The following is a 27,060-nucleotide window of genomic DNA, read 5'->3' as shown; positions in this document are numbered from 1 at the left end:
GGCAGATTCGGCGGGCGCACTGCGGATGCGCCCGCCATTTTGGAAGATGGCGGCGCCCTGGGAGAAGACGGACGGACGGACACCGGAAGGCCCGGTAAGTATAAGGGGGGGAGATGAGGGCACGGGGGGGGCGTCGGAGCACGGAGGGTGGCATCGGAGCATGGGGGGGTGGGATTGGGGCACGGGGGACAGCCACACTCCGCCCACGCACTTCCTGCTGCAGCGGTTCTGCACCACAAACCGCAGAAAACCCGCAGATATTTTTTTCGTCTGCGGGTTTTACTGCGGGTTTGACCCTCACAATGGAGGTCAATGGGTGCAGAACCGCTGCAGTTCCGAACAAAGAAGTGACATGGTCCTTCTTTTTTACCGCAGCTATTCAGCGCGGCTTTTTCAATGAATTTCCGCAATGTGGGCACAGCGGTTCCTGTTTTCCATAGGGTACATTGTACTGTACCCTGCGTGGAAAACAGCTGCGGACCCCCAGCGGCAAAATTGCGGCGGTTTCGCAGTAAAAAACGCATTGTGTGAACATGGCCTTATTGTGCAAATCAAGTTAGGCTTTTGGTGAACAAACAGTTATCGAACAGAAACTCGCACAGCCAAATTTTATGAAAATTGTTCGAGTTCGTCGAACGACTCAAACACCGCCCAAAACAGCTTGAATTTTAAATTGGTGAACAGTTCGACTCAAACACCGCTCATCTCTAGTGTCCACCATTGAATGGTCATTACCAACCCTCATGATTGATAGATCTGTCAAGTACAGCTAAGGGGTTAATGTGACAAATTAGCAAAAATACAAGAAATAGGGATAAACATTTTCACAGGTAAACCTGAGCTGTTGTTTTCTTATTTCACGTGTATATACTTTGTATCTGCATATCCGGGTCTGAATACTGATGGTTCATGTGATGCTTGTGTGATTCTTCCACAGTTTACCGTTCTCCTCATGCAATGAGGCTCACAGTATATAAGGAGTCAAATGGGGTAAAGACGAGATGTTTTACGTGTATATACTTTGTAACTGTATATCCGGGTCTGAATACTGATGGTTCATGTGATGCTTGTGTGATTCTTCCACACAGTTTATTGTTCTCCTCATGTGATGAGGAGAACAATACATAAGGAGTCAAACGGGGTAAAGACGAGATGTTTTATTCATGAAAAGTAATATTTTGGATTCTTATAACTGTGAAGTGCCAGACACCGTTTCTGCTTTTACATGATTGGATTTGGACGAGGATCGTGGACATTTCCTGGTAAGTTGATCAGTCTTCTTAGTATTGTTGGAGAGCAGCATCAAGAAAACTGGGAGCAATGAATGAAGAGCAAATAGAGACTTCACCATCTATCACTTACTGGCTCTTCATAGTCACTACAGCAGGGTCTGCCCTGGACACAGACTTCTCCACTCAGCTCCATCTAACTCCTTCTTAGGACCCTTCTTTAAGGGTTCACACACCCATCACTTAATGGCGCGTACCAGGCTGTAAAATATCCAGACTTTACTGATAAAGGGAAAGTCTACTCTTCGCTCCACTCTCCAACAGCCTGATCTTTTATTCCAGGTTTTCCAGACCATTGGGTCTACACCATGGGTCAAGAACTTTCAGTTCTCCAGCTACAAGCTTCAAAATGCCTTGACAGCCACCAGGAATGCTAGAAGTTGTAGTTGCCTAACTGGATGACCAAAAGATGTTGACCCTGGTCTAGAAGATTCCAGAAAGTTCATTAATGTGTATCAGTGGGGTTCTTGCAGCTAGTTGCACGGGTACAGAAGCAATAGAGCTGGATCGAAATGACTGCTATATCCATCATGAATGATCAGTTTCCCAGTGCACCAGTAGCATAGCTACCGGGGGCAGAGGGGGCGGTCGCCCAGGGCCCCGTTCTCTGAGGAGGCCCACCCGGAGCTATGCTACTGTAACTGTATTGGCGTGCACAGCGTGCCTATACAGTTACATTCTGCGGTAGAGCAGGGAGAATCGATCTCCCTGCTCTGCCGCCAGCCGCTATGGGGCCCTTGAGCAGGCGGGGGGTCCTGGTGCCAGCATTGGGCCCCCCACCTGTCATCGCAAGGTCAGCTGTACTGGCATTTAGCCGATACAGCTAAACGTGTTGATGAGGGAAGGAGCGCTCTGCTGTAATCCTTCCCCTATCATCCTCCTGTCAGTGTCTAACGTCACCACCTGGCATCCGCTGTCAGGAGATGAGCGGGAGCTCAGGGCACCATTGGAACAAGAAGGAAGAGAGGAGATCAGAGGTGTAGCTAGGGTTTTGGTTCAGGGGGACGAAGCTTCTGAGTGGCCCCTAACCAGGTAACCTTAATTACAACTCGGTGACGAACCCTAATAGTGGAGGAGAACCTCAGCAGATGACCGCGCTGTTACTGAAGATAATCTCTATATAAAGACCAACATGGATATTACCGCCATATGGTCAGTGGTAGATACCAGCCCTACAGAACATATAAGAGATCACAGCACAGTTACAGATAATGTCTTACCGCTGACATTCTTTCTGATGAAGTTGTTTATTTTTCACGTCTTTTCCATCTGGTCCAGACCGACATGACAACTTCTCCAGCCAGGACTCAGATGCAGAGATTACAACAAAGACACAATTCACATCTCATATTCCAGCCATCACCATCTATTCCCAACCTACACAAACCCCTCATCCTGCTGATACCCCAATACTGAGCCCCTGCTGCCGTATGTGTATCTATTACTGCCCCTGATACCCCAATATTGAGCCTCTGCTGCCGTATATGTCCCTATTACTGCCCCTGATACCCCAATACTGAGCCTCTGCTGCCGTATGTGTCCCTATTACTGCACCTGATATCCCAATACTGAGCCACTGCTGCCGTATGTGTCCCTATTACTGCACCTGATACCCCAATATTGAGCCGCTGCTGCCGTATGTGTCCCTATTACTGCACCTGATACCCCAATACTGAGCCTCTGCTGCCGTATGTGTCCCTATTACTGCACCTGATATCCCAATACTGAGCCTCTGCTGCCGTATGTGTCCCTATTACTGCACCTAATACCCCAATACTGAGCCGCTGCTGCCGTATGTGTCCCTATTACTGCACCTGATACCCCAATACTGAGCCTCTGCTGCCGTATGTGTCCCTATTACTGCACCTGATATCCCAATACTGAGCCTCTGCTGCCGTATGTGTCCCTATTACTGCACCTAATACCCCAATACTGAGCCGCTGCTGCCGTATGTGTCCCTATTACTGCCCCTGATACCCCAATACTGAGCCTCTGCTGCCGTATGTGTCCCTATTACTGCACCTGATATCCCAATACTGAGCCACTGCTGCCGTATGTGTCCCTATTACTGCACCTGATACCCCAATATTGAGCCGCTGCTGCCGTATGTGTCCCTATTACTGCACCTGATACCCCAATACTGAGCCTCTGCTGCCGTATGTGTCCCTATTACTGCACCTGATATCCCAATACTGAGCCTCTGCTGCCGTATGTGTCCCTATTACTGCACCTAATACCCCAATACTGAGCCGCTGCTGCCGTATGTGTCCCTATTACTGCACCTGATACCCCAATACTGAGCCTCTGCTGCCGTATGTGTCCCTATTACTACACCTGATACCCCAATACTGAGCCTCTGCTGCCGTATGTGACCCTATTACTGCACCTGATACCCTAATACTGAGCCACTGCTGCCGTATGTGTCCCTATTACTACACCTGATACCCCAATACTGAGCCTCTGCTGCCGTATGTGTCCCTATTACTGCACCTGATATCCCAATACTGAGCCGCTGCTGCCGTATGTGTCCCTATTACTGCACCTGATACCCCAATACTGAGCCGCTGCTGCCGTATGTGTCCATATTACTGCACCTGATACCCCAATACTGAGCCTCTGCTGCCGTATGTGTCCCTATTACTGCACCTGATGCCCCAATACTGAGCCGCTGCTGCCGTATGTGTCCCTATTACTGCACCTGATACCCCAATACTGAGCCGCTGCTGCCGTATGTGTCCCTATTACTGCACCTGATACCCCAATACTGAGCCACTGCTGCCGTATGTGTCCCTATTACTGCACCTGATATCCCAATACTGAGCTGCTGCTGCTGCCGTTTGTGTCCCTATTACTGCACCTGATACCCCAATACTGACCTCCTGCTGCCATATGTGTCCCTATTACTGCACCTGATACCCCAATACTGAGCCTCTGCTGCCGTATGTGTCCCTATTACTGCCGCTGATACCCCAATACTGAGCCTCTGCTGCCGTATGTGTCCCTATTACTGCCGCTGATACCCCAATACTGAGCCTCTGCTGCCGTATGTGTCCCTATTACTGCCGCTGATATCCCAATACTGAGCCTCTGCTGCCATATGTGTCCCTATTACTGCACCTGATACCCCAATACTGAGCCGCTGCTGCCGTATGTGTCCATATTACTGCACCTGATACCCCAATACTGAGCCGCTGCTGCCATATGTGTCCCTATTACTGCACCTGATACCCTAGTACTGAGCCGCTGCTGCCGTATGTGTCCCTATTACTGCCGCTGATATCCCAATACTGAGCCTCTGCTGCCGTATGTGTCCCTATTACTGCCCCTGATACCCCAATACTGAGCCGCTGCTGCCGTATGTGTCCATATTACTGCACCTGATACCCCAATACTGAGCCGCTGCTGCCATATGTGTCCCTATTACTGCACCTGATATCCCAATACTGAGCCTCTGCTGCCGTATGTGTCCCTATTACTGCCGCTGATACCCCAATACTGAGCCTCTGCTGCCATATGTGTCCCTATTACTGCCGCTGATATCCCAATACTGAGCCGCTGCTGCCGTATGTGTCCCTATTACTGCCCCTGATACCCCAATACTGAGCCGCTGCTGCCGTATGTGTCCCTATTACTGCACCTGATACCCCAATACTGAGCCGCTGCTGCCGTATTTGTCCCTATTACTGCCCCTGATACCCCAATACTGAGCCTCTGCTACCGTATGTGTCCCTATTACTGCCCCTGATACCCCAATACTGAGCCTCTGCTGCCATATGTGACCCTATTACTGCCACTGATACCCCAATACTGAGCCGCTGCTGCCATATGTGTCCCTATTACTGCACCTGATACCCTAGTACTGAGCCGCTGCTGCCGTATGTGTCCCTATTACTGCCGCTGATATCCCAATACTGAGCCTCTGCTGCCGTATGTGTCCCTATTACTGCCCCTGATACCCCAATACTGAGCCGCTGCTGCCGTATGTGTCCATATTACTGCACCTGATACCCCAATACTGAGCCGCTGCTGCCATATGTGTCCCTATTACTGCACCTGATATCCCAATACTGAGCCTCTGCTGCCGTATGTGTCCCTATTACTGCCGCTGATACCCCAATACTGAGCCTCTGCTGCCATATGTGTCCCTATTACTGCCGCTGATATCCCAATACTGAGCCGCTGCTGCCGTATGTGTCCATATTACTGCACCTGATACCCCAATACTGAGCCGCTGCTGCCGTATGTGTCCCTATTACTGCACCTGATACCCCAATACTGAGCCGCTGCTGCTGTATTTGTCCCTATTACTGCCCCTGATACCCCAATACTGAGCCTCTGCTACCGTATTTGTCCCTATTACTGCACCCGATATCCCAATACTGAGCCTCTGCTGCCATATGTGTCCCTATTACTGCACCTGATACCCCAATACTGAGCCGCTGCTGCCGTATTTGTCCCTATTACTGCACCCGATATCCCAATACTGAGCCTCTGCTGCCATATGTGTCCCTATTACTGCACCTGATATCCCAATACTGAGCCTCTGCTGCCATATGTGTCCCTATTACTGCACCTGATACCCCAATACTGAGCCGCTGCTGTCATATGTGTCCCTATTACTGCACCTGCTGTGTGGTTCTCTGTGCCCTCTAAATTCAAAAGCACCCCTCTATAATATAGTAATGCCGGGAGCAAGTGCCCTAGAAAACAGAGCCCACATTTTGCCCCTAGAAAGTTTTAATGACCTGTGTGCCCCTTTGAAGGTCACAGTAACCTGAGTTGAGTTCCCTTATAACAATAAGTGCCCACTTTACATTTAATAAAGTCCCGAGTCTCCCCCCATGTACAGCTCCCCTATACACAGTATGATGCTCTCTTATACACAGTAAAATGCCATATCACTGTATAGTACCACCCACACAGTAAACTGACCCCTTAGTAGCCCCCAAACTCTTTGATGGCTCCAACACTGTATGATGGCCCCTTCACTGTAATCCCCACACTGTACGATGGCCCCCTAGATAGTGTCCATATATTATAGTGCACCAGATCGTCCTAAATATAGTATAATGCACTCCCCATAGGCCTACTCTATAGCACAATACAGCACCCATAGGCAGTCCCTGTAATATAAGATAGCACCCCATAGGCAGACTCTACAGCACAAGACAGCACCCCATAGACATACTATGTAGTATATGACAGCACCCCATAGGCAGACCCTGTAGTATAAGGCAGCACCCCATGGGCAGATTCTGTAGCATAAGGCAGCACCCCTATTGGCAGATCCGGTAGTATAAGACAGGACCCCATAGGCAGACCCTGTAGTATAAGGCAGCACCCCATAGGCAGATTCTGTAGCATAAGGCAGCACCCCATAGGCAGATTCTGTAGCATAAGGCAGCACCCCTATTGGCAGATCCAGTAGTATAAGGCAGCACCCCATAGGCAGATCCTGCAGTATAAGATAGCACCCCTATAGGCAGCCCCTGTAGTATAAGGCAGCCCCCATAAAAAATAAACAATAAATACTCGCCTCTCTTCCTCCTAGTTCCAGCGGTGCCCCGAGCTCCCAATCATCTCCTGACAGCGGGCACCGGTTGGTGACGTCATTGCTCCCACTGTCAGAGTCGGCGTCGGTGATGTCAGACGCTAACAGGGGGATGATGGGGGAAGGAACGTAGCGCAGCACTCCTTCCCTCATCAACGTGGTCAGATGTATTGGCTAAATGCCAGCACAGCTGACCTTGTGATGACAGATGGGGGGCCCACTGCTGGCAGCGGGGCCCCCCACCTGCTCAGGGGCCCCATAGCGGCTGGTGACAGAGCAGGGAGATCGATTCTCCCTGCTCTGCCGCAGAATGTAATTGTATCGGCGCACTGTGCATGCTAATACAGTTATAGTAGCGTAGCCCTGGGCGGGCCCCTCAGAGCACGGGGCCCAGGGCAACCGCCCCCTCTGCCCCCCTAGTAGCTAAGCTTCTGGCTGCAAGCCATAATCATCAACTTTAAAGGGAATCTGTCATCCCCCCCCCCAGGCATTAGAAACTAAAAGAGCCATCTTATTTGGCATTTACAGCACCAATAACTAAAAGAGCCACCTTGTCAGAATGCAGCATTACTGCTGCATAAGGTGGCTCTTTTAGTTTCTAACGCCTGGGGGGTGAGAGGTTCCCTTTAACAGAAATAAACACTTGAATTAGATCACTATGTTTGTAATGACTCTACTGTATGTAATATGAGTTTCACTATTTGTATTGAAGAACTGAAATAAATTAACTTTTTGATGATATTCTAATTTTGTGAGAAGCTCCTCTACTAGTTCTGCGGATCATAATACTGATTACATTAGTTATACTCGCCTCTCAATATTGAAATTGCAACACAAAGAAGGAAAAGTCATGGAATGATGGAAATCACAAGATGAACAGAAAAGATGTTCATGATCTGCAAATAATAGGAAACTGGAAACAAAATCATCGAAAGTCCCAAAAATATTTCTTTAGATCTTAACTGTTCTTTCCAGGAAAGTGCTCAGTGTATACGAGGATATTTCCAAATCCTGTGTTATACATCAAACACAAAAAAAGAGCATAAAGAGAAGAGACTTTTCTTTAATATTATTTTAGTTTATTTTATGTCCTTCTTCCAAGTGAAAATGTGACTTAAAATGCATAAATGTAAAGCAAAATGTCATATTCACCCTGATAAAGCATCGAATGCTGAGGTTCAAAGATCTTCATTCATTCCCTATCAACTTGTCTTTTTATTTTTTAACGTATACTGATTCTGGCAATACGGGAATGTTTTATTTCAGGTTGGTCATTGTCCAATGAAAACATCACATCCCTCAGTTGACTCCTTGAAATGATTCTATCCAAGAATTATTTTCGGTTTGGTTCTGATTTTTTCTTGTAGTTACAGGGAACAGCAATGGGGTCTCCTGTAGATCCAAGTTGTGGAAAAAATTGTATGATCTTTATTTTTTTTAAATAAATTTGTCTTTATAGCCCCAAATCTCGAAAAATGGAGACCTTACGGGTCTCGGAAAATGGCGTCATTTTTTGTTTAACAAAGTTTTAATTTTTTTCACCACTTAAATAAAAAAGAACCTGGACATGTTTGATATCTACAAACTCATAATGACCTGGAGAATCATTATGGCAGGTCCACTTTAGCATGTAGTGAACAAGGTCAAAAAATTCCCAAAAAACAAGTGTAGAATTGCAGGGGTTTTTTTCAACTTCACTGCACTTGGAATTTTTTTCCCGTTTCCCGTTTTCCAGTACATGATATGCTAAAACCAATAGTGTTGTTCAAAAGTACTACTCATACTACAAAAAAAAACAAGCCCTCACATCGCCATTTTGACAGAAAAATAAAAAAGTTATGGGCCTGGGAAGAAAGGGGAGCAAAATGAAAACGCAAAAATGAAAATACCTCTAGTTGTTAAGTGGATAAATTAAATGACTATCTATTTCCTAGAAATACCATTGCTTATGGTTGTATGGATATATAAGCAGGTTGCGGGATGCAGTGATGGACAAGAGGCAGAACCAAGGGTTAACAAGGGGTTTATCCCCTTTACTCTTACTGACCAGTGTCCCTTTATGAGGTTATAACTCTGGAACGCTTCAACGGATCCTGATGATTCTGACATTGTTTTCTCGGGACATATTGTACTTCATGATAATGGTAAAATTTCTTTGATATCACCTGCATTTATCTGTGAAAAAAAGACGGAAATTTGGCAAAAATGTTGAAAAGTTTGCAATTTTCTAACTGAATTTTTATGCCCTTAAATCACAGACATATGTCACACAAAATACTTAATAAATAACATTTCCCACATGTCTACTTTACATCAGCACAATTTTGGAACCAAAATTTTTTTTTGTTAGGGAGTTACAAGGGTTAAAAGTTGACCAGCGATTTCTCATTTTTACAACACCATTTTTTTTTAGGGACCACATCTCATTTGAAGTATATGATAGAAAATAAGTGTGACACCATTGTAAAAACTGCACCCCTCAAGGTGCTCAAAACCACATTCACAAAGTTTATTAACTGTTCAGGTGTTTCACAGGAATTTTTGGAATGTTTAAAGAAAATCAACAGTCAGCAAGCAGCTTGGATGGTAAACATATCATTCATTCTCTGAGCTGAACTATCCTGCATGTCTATTGCTCCAGTTCCTGACAGCAAACAGCTTGGATGGTATCTGAGTCATTCTATTTTCGACATTGAAGACGTCACGGCTTCTGATTGGTCGCGTGGCGGTCACATGGGCGGCACGCGACCAATCAGAAGCCGGGACGTCATTCGCAGGTCCTAAAGGCGCGCATTTTAAACAAAGAAGCCTGCCGGTTAGCAGCGTGATGTCCAGGGGCCGCCGGACAGGTGAATATATCAATATTTTTTATTTTAATTCTTTATTTTACACATTAATATGGATCCCAGGGCCTGAAGGAGAGTTTTCTCTCCTTCAGACACTGGGAACCATCAGCATACCTTCCGATACTTGGTGTCCCATTGACTTGTATTGGTATCGGATATCGGTATCGGCGATATCCGATATTTTTCGGGTATCAGCCGATACTATCCGATACCGATACTTTCACGTATCGGACGGTATCGCTCAACACTACTAACGAGCTTTAACACAAAAAAAAAAAAAAAAAAAGGTGATCTAAGGGCTAGCCTTCTATAAATGTAGACTAAGCTTGGGTGTGCATTCGTGCACTAGTATTCGTGTATTTTTTATTCAAAGTACTTTTTTTTCTAAGTACTCGGCAGTTATAACATGGCAGTTAGACAGGGCAGGAGACAGGTAAGTGTTGTGAATTATGTGGCAGAGCTCCCTCCTGTGGTCACAAGTGGTACTTCGGCTGGTTCTCTCTGTGAGCTTCCATTGGTGGAGGAAAGTGGTACTGCGGCTTCTGAGTTTCCTTCCTCAGGTGATTTGGTGAAGTCGTTAGGTGTTTCTCTATTTAACTCCACCTAGTGCTTTGATCCTGGCCTCCAGTCAATGTTCTAGTATTGGACCTGTTTCCTCCTGGATCGTTCCTGTGGCTTGCTGCTCTGCATAGCTAAGTTCCTCTTTGCTATTTGTTTGCTGTTTTTTTCTGTCCAGCTTGTCAATTTGTTTTTTCTGCTTGCTGGAAGCTCTGGGACGCAGAGGGTGTATCTCCGTGCCGTTAGTTCGGTACGGAGGGTCTTTTTGCCCCCTTTGCGTGGTTTTTGTAGGGTTTTGTGTTGACCGCAAAGTTACCTTTCCTATCCTCGCTCTGTTCAGAAAGTTGGGCCTCACTTTGCTAAATCTATTTCATCTCTACGTTTGTCTTTTCATCTTATCTCACAGTCATTATATGTGGGGGCTGCCTTTTCCTTTGGGGTATTTCTCTGAGGCAAGGTAGGCTTATTTTCTATCTTCAGGCTAGCTAGTTTCTCAGGCCGTGCCGAGTTGCATAGGCAGCGTTAGGCGCAATCCACGGCTGCCTCTAGCATGGTTGGTTAGGATCAGGGATTGCGGTCAACAGAGTTCCCACGTCTCAGAGCTCGTTCTTGTTTTTTGGGTATTTGCCAGGTCACTGTGTGTGCGCTGACCTCTATGTCCATTGTGGTACTGAATTACCTTTCATAACAGGTAAGACAATCTAAATCTATTCCCTATTCACTTGAAATAGCACAAATACTCACCATATTTATTTGTATAATCTATAACCTGGCTGCTGCATTCACTCACATTCACCGCCCTTGCATTAACTCTCTATACTCCATCCATATCGGCTCCTCTGTCCTTGCCTCTCCTATGTATAGCACTCATGCTCTGTTCACATTGCTTAACAGCACAGATCCATTCAGTCCCACCATCCAACACAAAAGACGCTCTCACAAATCACTTAACCATCTGCTCACTCTTTCGATCCTCCTTCTCCTAGTCGCTGGAGACATCTCTCCAAACCCCGGCCCCCCATGTTATAGCCAGTCAAACCTCCCAACTGCTACACCCAGAAATCCCTCTAACCTTATTAATATTCCCTGCATGCCTTCTGTCTCTTTGAATTGTGCCCTTTGGAATTCTCGCTGTGTGTAATAAACTCTCCTTCATTCATGACTTCTTCCTTTCTAATTCTCTTAATCTCCTGGCTCTTACTGAAACCTGGATCCAGCTGTCAGACACCACCGCTGCTGCTGCTCTTTCATATGGTGGACTACACTTTTCTCATACCCCAAGATCAGACAACAGAGCAGGTGGAGGCGTTGGTCTGCTCCTTTCACCCAAATGTACTTTCCAAGTTATCCCCCAAGTACCCTCACTTGTCTTCCCTTCCTTTGAGGTCCATGTGGTCAGACTCTACGTCCCCTTCTCCATGCAAGTGGCAGTGGTGTATCGTCCTCCCGACCCCTCTCATCAGTTCCTGGATCACTTTGCCACCTGGCTTCCACACTTTCTCTCCTGTGACACCCCCACCCTTATCATGGGTGATTTCAACATCCCCATTGCCTCTCCCCTCTCCCCATCTGCTTCTCACTTTTTATCTCTATCCTCCTCTTTTGGCCTCTCGCAGCATACTAACTCTCCAACACATGAAGATGGAAACTCCCTTGACTTGGTCTTCTCCCGGCTTTGCTCAGTGGATGATTTCACAAACTCCCCTCTCCCACTCTCTGATCACAACCTTCTTTCATTCTCTATCAAGAACTGCCATCCCGCTCAGGTCACCCCCACTTTCCACACTTATAGAAACATACAGGCCATTAACACCCAGAAACTTATGAAGAACTTGCAGTCCTCATTGGCCCCAATCTTCTCCATCTCATGTCCTGATTCTGCTCTGAAGCATTACAATGAAACCCTGCAAAGTGCTCTGGATGAAGCTGCTCCTCCTATACATAAAACAACTTGGCACAGACGGAAACAACCGTGGCACACGCTGCAAACACGTTTCCTGCAGCGGTGCTCCAGGTGCGCAGAACGTCTGTGGAGAAAATCTAATCTACGCAAAGATTTCATCCATTATAAGTTCATGCTAAAGACATACAATTCTGCCCTTCAGCTCTCCAAACAAACCTACTTCAACACCCTCATCACCTCCCTGTCCAATAACCCTAAACGTCTCTTTGACACGTTCCAGTCCCTACTCAACCCAAGAGAGCAGGCCCCAACCACGGATCTCCGTGCTGACGATCTGGCCAATTACTTCAAAGAAAAAATTGACCACATTCGACAGGAAATCATCTCCCAATCTCTTCATACCATGCACTGTCCTCCCTCCCCCACTGCATCTAGTTCACTCTCTGATTTTGAAGCAGTTACAGAAGAAGAAGTAAGCAGGCTCCTTACATCTTCTCGCCCGACCACTTGCACCAGTGACCCAATTCCGTCACATCTCCTCCAGTCCCTTTCCCCGGCTATCACCTCTCACCTAACAAAAATATTCAACCTTTCCCTCACTTCCGGTATTTTTCCCTCCTCATTTAAGCATGCCATCATACATCCATTACTTAAAAAACCATCCCTTGATCAAAACTGTGCCGCTAATTATAGACCTGTCTCTAATCTTCCCTTCATCTCTAAACTCCTCGAACGCCTGGTCCACTCCCGTCTTACCCGCTATCTCTCAGATAACTCTCTTCTCGACCCTCTTCAATCTGGCTTCCGCTCTTTACACTCTACTGAAACTGCCCTCACTAAAGTCTCTAATGACCTACTAACAGCTAAATCTAATGGTCACTACTCCATGCTAATTCTCTTGGCTCTCTCTGCAGCATTCGATACTGTGGATCATCAGCTCCTCCTCACTATGCTCCGCTCCATCGGCCTCAAGGACACCGTTCTTTCCTGGTTCTCCTCCTATCTCTCTGACCGATCCTTCACTGTATGTTTTACTGGTTCCTCCTCCTCTCACCTTCAACTTACTGTTGGGGTTCCTCAAGGATCAGTCCTAGGCCCCCTCCTCTTCTCGTTGTATAATGCCCCTATTGGACAAACAATCAGTAGATTTGGTTTCCAGTACCATCTCTATGCTGACAACACCCAATTATACACCTCTTCTCCTGTTGTCACGCCGACCTTTTTAGAAAACACCAGTGATTGTCTTACCGCTGTCTCTAACATCATGTCCTCCCTCTATCTGAAGCTAAACCTGTCAAAAACTGAACTCCTCATGTTCTCTCCCTCTACTAACCTACCTTTGCCTGACATTGCCATCTCCGTGTGCGGTTCCACCATTACTCCAAAGCAACATGCCCACTGCCTTGGGGTCATTCTTGATTCTGACCTTTCATTCACCCCCCACATCCGATCACTGGCTCGCTCTTCTTACCTGCATCTCAAAAACATTTCTAGAATTCGCCCTTTTCTTACTTTCGACCCTGCAAAAACTCTTACTGTTTCACTTATTCATTCTCGTCTGGACTATTGTAACTCTCTACTAATCGGCCTCCCTCTTACCAAACTTTCCCCACTCCAATCTGTCCTGAATGCTGCTGCCAGGATCATATTCCTCACCAACCGTTACACCGATGCCTCTACCTTGTGCCAGTCATTACACTGGCTACCCATCCACTCCAGAATCCAGTACAAAACTACTACCCTCATCCACAAAGCGCTCCATGGCTCTGCACCACCCTACATCTCCTCTCTGGTCTCAGTCTACCACCCTTCCCGTGCCCTCCGCTCCGCTAATGACCTCAGGTTAGCATCCTCAATAATCAGAACCTCCCACTCCCGTCTCCAAGACTTTACACGTGCTGCGCCGATTCTTTGGAATGCACTACCTAGGTTAATACGATTAATCCCCAATCCCCACAGTTTTAAGTGTACCCTAAAAACTCACTTGTTCAGACTGGCCTACCGCCTCAATGCATTAACCTAACGATCCCTTTGTGGCCTATTTATATATATATATATATAAAAAAAAAAAAAACAGGTTCCTCGCATCATGTTCTCATTCACTTTATGCAGTTAATAGCCCTCTGTGTCTGTACTGCTACATACTTAGGCAGTTAACTGGTTCATGCAGCTTTACATGAACACCCGAGCCTTACACTATGGCCGGTCCGAATAACTAAAGCAATTGTTACCATCCACCTCTCGTGTCTCCCCTTTTCCTCATAGTTTGTAGCTTGCGAGCAGCAGGGCCCTCATTCCTCCTGGTATCTGTTTTGAACTGTATTTCTGTTATGCTGTAATGTCTATTGTCTGTACAAGTCCCCTCTATAATTTGTAAAGTGCTGCGGAATATGTTGGCGCTATATAAAAATAAAAATTATTATTATTATTAACATTTAACTTTTTTTTCACAAAAAATTTGCTTCAGCTCCAATTTGTTTTATTTTACCAAGGGTAACAGGAGAAATTGGACCCTAAATGTTGCTGTCCAATTTGCCCTGAGTACGCTGATACCCCATATGTGGGGGTAAACCACTGTTTGGGCGCATGGCAGGGCTCGGAAGGGAAGGAGCGCCGATTGACTTTTCAAAGCAAAATTGACTGGAATTGAGATAGGACACCATGTCGCGTTTGGAGAGCCACTGATGTGCCTAAACATTGAAACCCCCCACAAGTGACACCATATTGGAAAGAAGACCCCCTAAGCAACTTATCTAGATGTGTTGTGAAAACTTTGAACCTCCAAGTGTTTTACTACAGTTTATAACACAGAGCCGTGAAAATAAAAATTCTTTTTTTCCCATAAAAATTATTTTTTAGCCCCCAGTTTTGTATTTTCCCAAGGGTAACAGGAGAAATTGGACCCCAAAAGTTGTTGTCCAATTTGTCCCGAGTATGCTGATACCCCGTATGTGGGAGGGAACCACTGTTTTGGCGCATGGCAGAGCTCGGAAGTGATGGAGCGCAGTTTGGAATACAGACTTAGATGGAATGGTCTGCAGGTGTCACATTGCGTTTGCAGAGCCCCTAATGTACCTAAACAGTAGAAACTCCCCACAAGTGACCCCATATTGGAAAGTAGACCCCCCCAGGGAACTTATCTAGATGTGTTGTGAGAATTTTGAACCCCCAAGTGTTTCACTACAGTTTATAACACATTCGTGAAAATAAAAAATCTTTTTTTTGCTCCACAAAAATTATATTTTAGCCCCCGGTTTTGTACATTCGGGTAACAGGAGAAATTTGACCCAAAACTTGTTGTCCTATTTCTCCTGAGTACGCTGATACCCCATATGCTGGGGTAAACCCCTGTTTGGGCACACGGGAGAGCTCGGAAGGGAAGGTGCACTGTTTTACTTTTTCAGCGCAGAATTGGCTGGAATTGAGTTTGGACGCCATGTCGCGTTTGGAAAGCCCCTGATGTGTCTAAACAGTGGAAACCCCCCAATTCTAACTGAAACCCTAATCCAAACACACCCCTAACCCTAATCCTAACAGTAACCCTAACCACACCTCTAACCCTAATCACAACAGTAAATGTAAATCAAACCTTAACTTTAGCCCCACCCTAACCCTAACGGGAAAATGGAAATAAATACATTTTTCCCTAACTAAGAGGGTGATGAAGGCAGGTATGATTTACTATTTATAATGGGTTTTTAGCGGATTTTTATGATTGGCAGCTGTCACACACTAAAAGACGCTTTTTATTGCAAAAAATAGTTTTTGCGTTACCACATTTTGAGAGCTATAATTTTTCCATGTTTTGATCCACAGAGTCATGTGAGGTCTTGTTTTTTGCAGGACGAGTTGACTTTTTTTAATCTCTTTTTATTCTGATTTTTGTGAGGTAGAATATATAAAAACCAGCTATTCATGAATTTCTTTTGAGGGGGGCGCTTATACCGTTCCACGTTTGGTAAAATTTATAAAGCAGTTTTATTCCTTGGGTCAGTACGATTACAGCGATACCTCATTTATATCATTTTTTTAATTTTTTTGGCGCTTTATATGATAAAAACTATTTTATATAAAAAATAATTATTTTTGCATTGCTTTATTCTGAGGACTATAACTTTTTTACTTTTTCGTTGATGATCCTGTTGGCAGCTCGCTTTTTGCAGGACAGTATGACGTTTTCAGCAGTATCATGGTTATTTATATCCGTCTTTTTGATTGCGTGTTATTCCGCTTTTTGTTTGGCGGTATGATTATAAAGCGTTGTTTTTTGCCTTGATTTTTTTTTTACGGTGTTTACTGAAGGGGTTAACTAGTGGGACAGTTTTATAGGTCGGGTCGTTACAGGCACGGCGATACTAAATATGTGTACTTGTATTGTTTTTTTTAATTTAGATAAAGAAATATATTTATTGGAACAATATTTTTTTTTCTTTATTTAGGATTTTTTTTTTACACATGTAAATATTATTTTTTTTTACATTTTCACATTGCCCCAGGGGGGGACATCACAGTAAAGTGACAGATCGCTGATCTGACACTTTGCAGTGCACTGTGTCAGATCAGCGATCTGACAGGCACTGCAGGGAGGCTCTGAGCAGGCGCTTGATAGCCAACTCCCTGCAGGACCCGGAAGGCCCCGCGGCAATTTTGGATCCGGGCCTGCAGGGAGGAGGAGGTAGGAGACCCTCGGAGCAACACGATCACATCGCGTTTCTCCGAGGGTCTCAGGGAAGCACGCAGGGATTCCCCTCCCTGCGCGATGCTTCCCTGTGCCGCCGAAATGCTGCGATCATCTTTGATCACAGTGTGCCGGGGGTTAATGTGCCAGGAGCGGTCCGTGACCGTACATAGTGCTGGATGTCAGCTGCAATAGTCAGCTGACACCCGGCCCCGATCGGCCGCGCTCCCTCCGTGAGCACGGCTGATCGGTGATGACGTACTAGCCCGTTGGTGGTCATACGGGCCCATACCACCTCGACGGGATAGTACATCAGATGTCAGAAAGGGGTTAATTAATAGTAGTTACTCCTCGTACACAAGGAGCAAGGTTATACCTAATACAGAGAGAACTAATAGGGTGGGAAGGTTTTTAACCAACAGGGGAGAATAATACAAATAATATTCTTAACACTTTGGACATCAGCCACGGGTGTGCTCCTGCCTGTGACTGAGGACGTTTAGATTACCTGACAAAAAAAAAGGACCTGTCACAGTTCTGTGAAATCAATGGGAGAAACTTCCCTGGCATTAACAGTGTCCTCCTGTTGTCCTGATGATGGCGGTGTCCTCTGGTGGTCCTGGCGGTGACGATGTCCTCTGGTGAACCTGGCAATGGCAGTGATAGTCTGTGGTATTATCAGGGGCACTGGCCCCAATGGCTGAAGGGAGGAAAGAGGAATAGTCTCTTCCCTCAGCGGTGAGAGTCCCCACACTGCCGGACCCTGTGACACTGTCCCGACACACTCTATAATGGCCAGCTTGGTCCACTGTGCCATACCGATGAGCGCCTGTATCCCGTACACAGATCTTGCCTCTCACGGTCAATACTCCCTGCCGGGGTGGTCTTGTCAGTGTCGTCAGCTGAGTCAGCAGTCTCTTAAAGGTCCGCCATGTAAGCGGGGACAGCGGTGTTAGCGAGGACAGCGTTATCTGTGGTGTCTCAGCGGGTCCCCGTCGGTCGTTTCCTGTCAGCGCGTCCTCTCGTCCCCTGCTCCAGTCTGCGCAGCCCCGTTGCCTCACAGCTGATCTACTCTGACAGGACTCTCGCACACGTGCTGTTCCCGCCTGAACTGTTTGAATTTCTGCATGCACATGAACTGATTAGCCACACCCACTTCTTTCGAGCACAGGGACACCCAAAGTTCTCCCCCTGTATCCTAGGTGACAGACCTAATGGTTCTGGACCCGTTACGGATGAGGCAAACCTGGTTAACTTCTCCCCCTTACAGATATAAGGAAGATGTTGCTTTAATTCCATATTTACAAAATTCTAACATTTATATATCATTCAAAATCTGTCAGTCCGCTTGTCACTCTTGGCAAGCAGCATCAATAGCCAGAGCATGTGGCCGACTCCACCATTAAAAAAAGCCAGTATTTAGGAGAAACACTCGTTAGGGACTCATGTCCCGCTTGTGTATCAGATGTTAATGAGGGTCAGATACTATTAAATTATACAGACCGGGTTAATTAGCTCAGGATAGCTACATGTGCTCCAGTACCGGCACAGCCTGACACACTGCTGAGTGTCTATTTGAGGATTTCCGTACACTGGGGTGGTCTCGCTCATGGAGATACCACACCTTACAGCTCACACAACTTTTCACATAGTGTCTCACGCTAGTTACATACTGGATTGATGCAAATTTAACACCATGTCGTTATCTGTATATATTTGGGTGGCACTACAGTAGAGTTTGTTATTTCTGTAGACTTATGATGTCTCATAGTGTTATTGGGTATTTTTGCTTATTATTTTTTATTATTTATTATTATTATTTATTCCATGGCACTTTACATGTAAGGAGGGGTACACATAATAAAAACAGGTACAATAATTTTGAGCACTACAAGTCACAACTGGTGCAGGAGGAGAGAGGACCCTGCCTGCGAGGGCTCACAATCTACAAGGGATGGGTGAGGATACAGTAGGAGAGAGGACCCTGCCCACGAGAGCTCACAATCTACAAGGGATGGGTGAGGATACAGGAGGAGAGAGGACCCTGCCCGCGAGGGTTCACAATCTACAAGGGATGGGTGAGGATACAGTAGGAGAGAGGACCCTGCCTGCGAGGACTCACAATCTACAAGGGATGAGTAAGGATACAGGAGGAGAGGACCCTGCCCGCGAGGGCTCACAATCTACAAGGGATGGGTGAGGATACAGGACGAGAGAGGACCCTGCCCGCGAGAGCTCACAATCTACAAGGGATGGGTGAGGATACAGGAGGAGAGAGGACCCTGCCCGCGAGGGCTCACAATCTACAAGGGATGGGTGAGGATACAGTAGGTGAGGATAGAGCTTGTCGTGGAGTGGTTTGGTCGATCGGTGGTTACTGCAGGTTGTAGGCTTGTTGGAAGAGGTGGGTCTTCAGGTTCTTTTTGAAGGTTTCGATGGTAGGTGAGATTCTGATATGTTGTGGTAGAGGGTTCCAGAGTAGGGGGGATGCATGATAGAAATCTTGTATGCGATTGTGGGAAGAGGAGATAAGAGGGGAGTAGAGAAAGAGATCTTGTGAGGATCAGAGGTTGCGTGCAGGAAAGTACCGGGAGACGAGGTTACAGATGTATGGAGGAGACAGGTTGTGGATGGCTTTGTATGTCATGGTTAGGCTTTTGTACTGAGTCTCTGGGTAATGGGGAACCAGTGAAGGGATTGACAGAGAGGAGAGGCCAGAGAATAGCGGGGAGACAGGTAGACTAGTCAAGCAGCAGAGTTTAGAATAGATTGGAGGGGTGCGAGAGAGTTAAAGGGGAGGCCACAGAGCAGGAGGTTGCAGTAGTCGAGGCAGGAGATGATGAGGGCATGGACTAGGGTTTTTGCAGATTCTTGGTTTAGGAATGTACGGATCCGTGAAATATTTTTGAGTTGAAGGCGGCAGGAAGTGGAAAGGGCTTGGATATGTGGTTTGAAGGAGAGATCAGTGTCAAGCATTACCCCAAGACAGCGAGATTGTAGAACTGGGGAGAGTGGGCAGCCGTTTACTGTAATGGATGGGTTCTTTGGGGGGGTCGCGTGAGATGGGGAAAAGACGATGAATTCTATTTTGTCCATGTTAAGTTTTAGAAATCTAGCAGAGAAGAAGGATGAAATAGTGGACAGACATTGAGGGATTCTGGTTAGTAGGGAGGTGATATCTGGTCCAGAGATGTAGATCTGTGTGTCATCAGCATAGAGGTGATACTGAAAGCCGTGAGATTCTATGAGCCGTCCCAGGACAAAGGTGTAGATGGAGAAGAGCAGGGGCCCTAGAACTGAACCTTGCGGGACTCCGACAGATAGGGGGCGAAGGTGAGGAGGTGGTGTGTGAGTGGGAAACGCTGAATGTCGGGTCTGTTAGGTATGACGAGATCCAGGACAGGGCCAAGTCTGTGATGCCAAGGGATGAGAGGGTCCGCAGCAACAGGGAATGGTCCACTGTGTCAAAGGCAGAGGACAGGTCCAGGAGGAGGAGGACAGAATAGTGTTGCTTGCTCTTGGCAGTTAATAGGTCATTGGTGACCTTAGATAAGGCAGTTTCAGTGGAGTAATGTGACCTGAAGCCTTATTGTAAGCGGTCGAAGAGGGAGCAGGAGCTTATGTAGCAGTGCACATATTTCAGCGATTATATATAAGCGACAATCCTAATTGAACCCACTCCTGCTAAATAACATAACTTTTATGAGCCACTATATAATATATGGATATTAATTAGCCCTGATCTTTTTTATTTAAGGGACGCAGGCCAGGGATCCACTAAAGATTTAATACTATCCAATACTTTTACATCTTGGAACTACAATCGGGACCTCAGTGCGTCACAGCTGTTTAACTCTCACAATAACTATACACAGCAGGGACCTAATATACATCCAGTATTTGGGTGCATGCAAATTTAACCCTCTTCACACAGCAGCCCTTTAACATTTTTGCATTTCTGTTTTTCGCTCCCCTTCTTCCAAGAGCCATAACTTTTTTATTTTTCTGTCAATATGGCCTAATATGGAAAAATGCAATTACTGTTGCAAGAGGTTGGTGATGATTAGACACAATTGCCAACAAGTGGTGTTGTTACGTCAGCAAGTAAAGAGGAGGCCAAGGTACGGCAGTGGACGACGATGTAGTGGATGATGAAGTCACTGACCCAACCTGGGAGGGTAATAGCAGAGAGAGGACAGCAGCGCACAGCGGGACGGATCTACAGCATCACTTCAGGCAGGAAGAGGTAGTGGAGAGGACAGAGACACAAGGCGGGCAACTGCTCCCCAGAGTACAAACACGGTTAAAACACAAGCCAAGGGTTAGGTTTTTCCAAGTATAACACATTTTAAAGACAAGCCGGTTAAACCAAAAAAGGCCATTTGCAACATCTGCCATGCCAGCATCAGCAGGGACAGCATGCTTGCCTGTTATGACCTGGTGGTTAGGACAATAATGGACCTGGTGGTTAAGAGCACACGGAATGACCTGATAGTTACTAATAATATAGGACGAGCTCTGAGACGTGGGAACTCTGCTGACCGCAATCCCTAATCCTATCACACACACTAGAAATAGCCGTGGATTGCTCCTAACGCTCCCTATGCAACTCGACACACCCTAAGAAACTAGCTAGCCCTGAAGATAGAAAAATAAAGCCTACCTTGCCTCAGAGAAATTCCCCAAAGGAAAAGGCAGCTGTTATGTCTGCTAATGAAAGGTGTAATGAAGGCAATCCAGAGACACAGTGTGCCTAGCAATCAGAGCGCACACAGTGATCTGACAAATACCCAAAAACAAAGAACGAGCTCTGAGACGTGGAAACTCTGTAGACTGCACACCTACCTATCCTAAACACAACTAAAAGCGGCTGTGGATAGCGCCTAGCAACTACCTATGCAACTCGGCACAGCCTAAGAAACTAGCTAGCCTGAAGATAGAAAAATAGGCCTGACTTGCCCCCAGAGAAATACCCCAAAGGAAAAGGCAGCCCCCCACATATAAAGACTGTGAGTAAGATGAAAAGACAAAACGTAGGGATGAAATAGATTCAGCAAAGTGGGGCCCGATAATCTTAGACAGAGCGAGGATAGTAAAGTGAACTTTGCAGTCTACAAAAAACCCTAAAGCAAAAACCACGCAAAGGGGGCAAAAAAAAAACCACCGTGCCGAACTAACGGCACGGCGGTACACCCTTTGCTTCTCAGAGCTACCAGCAAAACAAAAGACAAGCTGGACAGAAAAAAAACAACAAAATAGCAAAAAAGCACTTAGCTATACAGAGCAGCAGGTCACAGGAACAAGCAGTAGAAGCTCAGATCCAACACTGGAACATTGACAAGGAGCAGGGACAGCAGCATCAGGCGGAGTTAAGTAACGAAGCAGTCAACGAGCTCACCAGAACACCTGAGGGAAGAAGCTCAGAAGCTGCAGTACCACTTGTGACCACAGGAGTGAACTCAGCCACAGAATTCACAACAGGCAGCCCCCCACATATAATGACTGTGAGTAAAGATGAAAATTACAAACACAGAGATGAAATAGATTTAGCAAAGACTTACTGAACAGACTGAGGATAGGAAAGGCAACTTTGCGGTCAGCACAAAAAACTACAAAAGACCACGCAGAGGGTGCAAAAAGACCCTCCGCACCGTGAGTCGTCCCTCTGCGTCCCAGAGCTTCCAGCAAGCAAGACAAAAATCAAAATAGCAAGCTGGACAGAAAAACAGCAAACAATGAAAAACAAGCAGGAACTTAGCTTCTGCTGGGAAGACAGGTCACAAGAACGATCCAGGAGTGAACAAGACCAATACTGGAACATTGACAGGTGGCATGGAGCAATGATCTAAGTGGAGTTAAATAGAGCAGCCAGCTAACGAATTAACCTCGTCACCTGTGGAAGGAAACTCAGAAGCCGCAGCCCCACTCACAACCACCAGGGGAAGCCCATGGACAGAACCAGCCGAAGTACCATTCACGACCACAGGAGGGAGCTTGACAACAGAATCCACAACACTTGCCCAGGCAATGTTGTGCTTTTAGCTTGTGGAAACACAAGCTTTGCACAACCTCATGGTGGTGGCTGTCCCTTAGTACTCTTCCCCCAGCCGCTACTATTTCTCTAGATGTATCGTCCCTGCCTTACACAAGCACATGTCCCTAAACATAAGCCATGCCCTGACCAACACTCTTACTGGGAAGATCCACATAACCACGGACATCGGGACTAGTGCTTATGGCCAGACATGCTACATTTACATGACGGCACACTGGGTGAACATTGTAGAAGCCGGGACCCAGTCGGACCCTGGGATGGAACACATGCTACCGACACCGAGGATTGCAGGATCTGGTTCAATCAGGGTTGCTCAGACATTCTACAGCAGTTCCTGCACCTCTTCCTCTCACCATTCATCTCAGAATTGTCAACATCAGTTGCAAGCTGGAAGCAATGCAGAACTGCCTCGGCCAAGCTGCAACAAGCTCTGCTGAAGCTAATTTGCTTAGGTGACAAACCGCATACGGCCACAGAGTTGTTGAAAGATCTAACAGACCAGATTGATCTGTGGCTATATTGCCCCTGAACCTACAACCAGTCATGGTCGTGTGTGACAATAACAGTACCCTCATGGCAGCCCTGAAGCTTTGCAAGCTCCACTTACTGGTTCAGCGGTTCCTCAAAACCTCCCTTTGTGCCTGAGCTATTTAATAATAATAGCGCTAACATATTCCGCAACGCTTTACAGTTTACACACATTATCGTCGCTGTTCCTGATGCGGCTCACAATCTAAATTCCCTATCAGTATGTCTTTTGAATTTGGGAGGAAACCAGAGTCCCCGGAGGAAACCCATGCAAACACGTGGAGAGCATACAAACTCCTTGCAGATGTTGTCCTTGGTGGGATTTGAACCCATGACTCCAGCGCTGCAAGGCTGCAGTGTTAACCACTTAGCCACCATGCTGCCCCTACTTAAGAAAATATGTTACGTGTGTGCTATATTTCTGCAAGTCAGCTACAGCCCTAGAAGTGCTGCAACAGTGTTTGCAACTTCCAGCTCACCAACTGGTGTGCGATGTCACAGCACGTTGAAACTCAATATAACATATGTTGGCAAGGCTTTGTGAGCAGCAGAGAGCAGTAGTTGAATACTAGCTACATTATGCATGTCAGGCAATCGTCACATAGGGAGTTTTCACACTGCATACAGGATTTCACACCCGGGACAGGAGAGTTTGTAAAGTAAGTACAGAAGATTCTGGTCTCCTCCATATCAGGCTGAGAAGATGTGAAACACTCTGCTAATTTCCCCAGCAGGGTTGATGAAATGACATTCCTTGATGCAATTACATTAAACTAATCACTTTTTTCAGGGCTAATTCAAATAGATTAGATTCTGTAATAATATAACACTGCACTTATCTGCACTTCATCTACAGTGAGGTGTGGCAGTAGGGATAGCGTATTACAGACATCTAGTCTGCCTTATAAATTTGAAGTGTGCTTTGTTCCATGCATTCATTGATGATTCATGGTGTGGGGGGGGCAGAAAAATGCTTGAGTTTCCCATTGACTTCCATTATACTTGTTACTCAGGTCGAGCACCAGAGCATTTCGATTTGGTCAATTTGAGTAACGAGCAACAGAGCATTTTAGTGCTCGCTCATCACTAATGACTTTCTATTTATTTAAGGTACAAATTAATATTGAAACAATAAGCAACCCAATGAAATGCTCATGGCTGTATGGATAGAAGGACAATTTTGCTTTAATTCTATATTCTATCTCTCTTTTTACAAGATTCTAGCTTTAATATATCATGCAAAATGTGTTGATTGGTCAGTCCGCTTGTCAGTCTTGACTAGTAGCATAAATAGACAGAGCATGTGGCCAACCTTGCCCTAAGAAAATGGCAGTATTCTGGTAAAACACGCGTCAGGGACTCATGTCCCACTTGTGTATCAGATATTAATGAGAGTCAGATACTATTAAATTATACAGAACGGGTTAATTAGCTCAGGATAGCTACATGTTCTCCAGTACCGGCACAGCCTGACACACTGCTGAGTGTCTATTTGAGGATTTCCGTACACTGGGGTGGTCTCGCTCGTGGAGATACCACACCTTACAGCTCACACAACTTTTCACATAGTGTCTCACGCTAGTTACATACAGGATTGATGCAGCTTTAACACCATGTCGTTATCTGTATAAATTGGGGTGGCACTACAGTAGAGTTTGTTATTTCTGTAGACTTATGTATTTGAATTCAGGAAGTTAAAATCATTAAGAAATGGCTCGTTTCATAACTGAACCTGACAACTTTTGAAAATATGTGAAACACTGTAATCATATCCTCTGTATCTATTCACAGGAGCCATGGAGCCGTCCACCATCCTCGCTCTTTCTCTTGTCCTTCTCCTCACCATCTACATTTTCTTCCCTTGGTCCAAACAGCAAAGATACCGGTCACTGCCTCCTGGACCTACCCCAATTCCTCTACTGGGTAACCCCAAATACATATATTTAAAAGCAGCCACCAAGAATTTCCCAGAGGTGAGTGTTCACAAAGAGACTCAGTGCAGTGCGTGCTTCGTAATGCAGATATCGAGTGTCCTTTTTCTGTTCATCATGGTGGTAGAGATTGGTCCATATGCAGGAATCATCATTTTCAGGCTGCTCGGTGTGAGCTGTAGACAACCTGAGTTCCGCTCCAGATCTCCTGTCTGCATCGGCTTGGATTTGTGTTATATTAAGGGTATGTCCTATATATACATATAAAAGCACACAAACAAGTGATAGACCGTAAAATAGAAAGTATTCCAAAAAAAACAAGTCAACTAAAAAAGCTTTCTGCAAGAATTTGACAAGCTGGTATGCTGGGCTGTTGTCTTCTTCTTCTTCTTCCGTGGAAATTACATTTGAGAAAATCAATTAGATAAGGGATTTAGGGGGAATTTATTGGACCCAGGTTTTATCATCTAGATAAGGCTAACATAACCTCAGCTGTGGCCGAGCTTCCCCGAAATGCTGTGCACCTATCCCATCACATGGTATGACCACAGTCAATGAGGATGGACTATCAGAGCCTGTGTAAAAGCCGAGGCAGGGAGAGCAGCAAACATTTTGGATTGAATCTGAAACATAAGAAAGCGTCGCATCTTAGCGACAGAAATAAGGAGAGAAAGTCACAAAACGCTGAAGAAATTGTGAGACTGAAGGAATCAATATCACCATTACACACTGAATGGGAAACCACTGGGTAAATCTGACAGGGAGAAGGACTTGGGGATCCTAGTTAATGATAAACTTACCTGGAGCAGCCAGTGCCAGGCAGCAGCTGCCAAGGCAAACAGGATCATGGGGTGCATTAAAAGAGGTCTGGATACACATGATGAGAGCATTATACTGCCTCTGTACAAATCCCAAGTTAGACCGCACATGGAGTACTGTGTCCAGTTTTGGGCACCGGTGCTCAGGAAGGATATAATGGAACTAGAGAGAGTACAAAGGAGGGCAACAAAATTAATAAAGGGGATGGGAGAACTACAATACCCAGATAGATTAGCGAAATTAGGATTATTTAGTCTAGAAAAAAGACGACTGAGGGGCGATCTAATAACCATGTATAAGTATATAAGGGGACAATACAAATATCTCGCTGAGGATCTGTTTATACCAAGGAAGGTGACGGGCACAAGGGGGCATTCTTTGCGTCTGGAGGAGAGAAGGTTTTTCCACCAACATAGAAGAGGATTCTTTACTGTTAGGGCAGTGAGAATCTGGAATTGCTTGCCTGAGGAGGTGGTGATGGCGAACTCAGTCGAGGGGTTCAAGAGAGGCCTGGATGTCTTCCTGGAGCAGAACAATATTGTATCATACAATTATTAGGTTCTGTAGAAGGACGTAGATCTGGGGATTTATTATGATGGAATATAGGCTGAACTGGATGGACAAATGTCTTTTTTCGGCCTTACTAACTATGTTACTATGTTACTATGTTACTCATTATGGAGGCATTGTGTTTTAGAAATGAATATTGATATGTGATCGCAGCCAAAGATCGAGAGTATGACAGAACTGCAGTGAAGAACATTAGTGTGTGCGGAACAGAGAAGAATGACATTAACGTTTTTATAGGGCAACTAGGGCTTCAAAGTACTTTTTATTTGTCATGAAATTAGTTTTCTGGAAAAAATTGTCAAGTCTGGTTCAATAATTCCGCTATTTCTAAT

At 45.8% G+C, this 27,060-nt stretch overlaps 1 protein-coding gene across 1 annotated transcript in view; it reads left to right on the top strand.

Annotated features, from left to right (window-relative positions):
• Window positions 1-1,017: 1,017 nt before the first annotated feature.
• LOC138643211 (cytochrome P450 2C20-like) overlaps window positions 1,018-27,060 on the top strand; it is a 206,524-nt gene continuing 180,481 nt past the window's right edge. Inside the window, exons 1-2 of the mRNA XM_069732058.1 lie at window positions 1,018-1,262; window positions 25,200-25,381. Coding sequence (XP_069588159.1) covers window positions 1,226-1,262; window positions 25,200-25,381 — 219 coding nt within the window. The 5' untranslated portion in view covers window positions 1,018-1,225. The remainder of the gene's footprint in view (window positions 1,263-25,199; window positions 25,382-27,060) is intronic.

The sequence above is a fragment of the Ranitomeya imitator genome, chromosome 6 (genome assembly GCF_032444005.1).
Source record: "Ranitomeya imitator isolate aRanImi1 chromosome 6, aRanImi1.pri, whole genome shotgun sequence".
NCBI lineage: Eukaryota > Metazoa > Chordata > Amphibia > Anura > Dendrobatidae > Ranitomeya > Ranitomeya imitator.
Note: the sequence above shows the minus strand (reverse complement) of the source record. Positions and strands in the feature narration are given on the sequence as shown.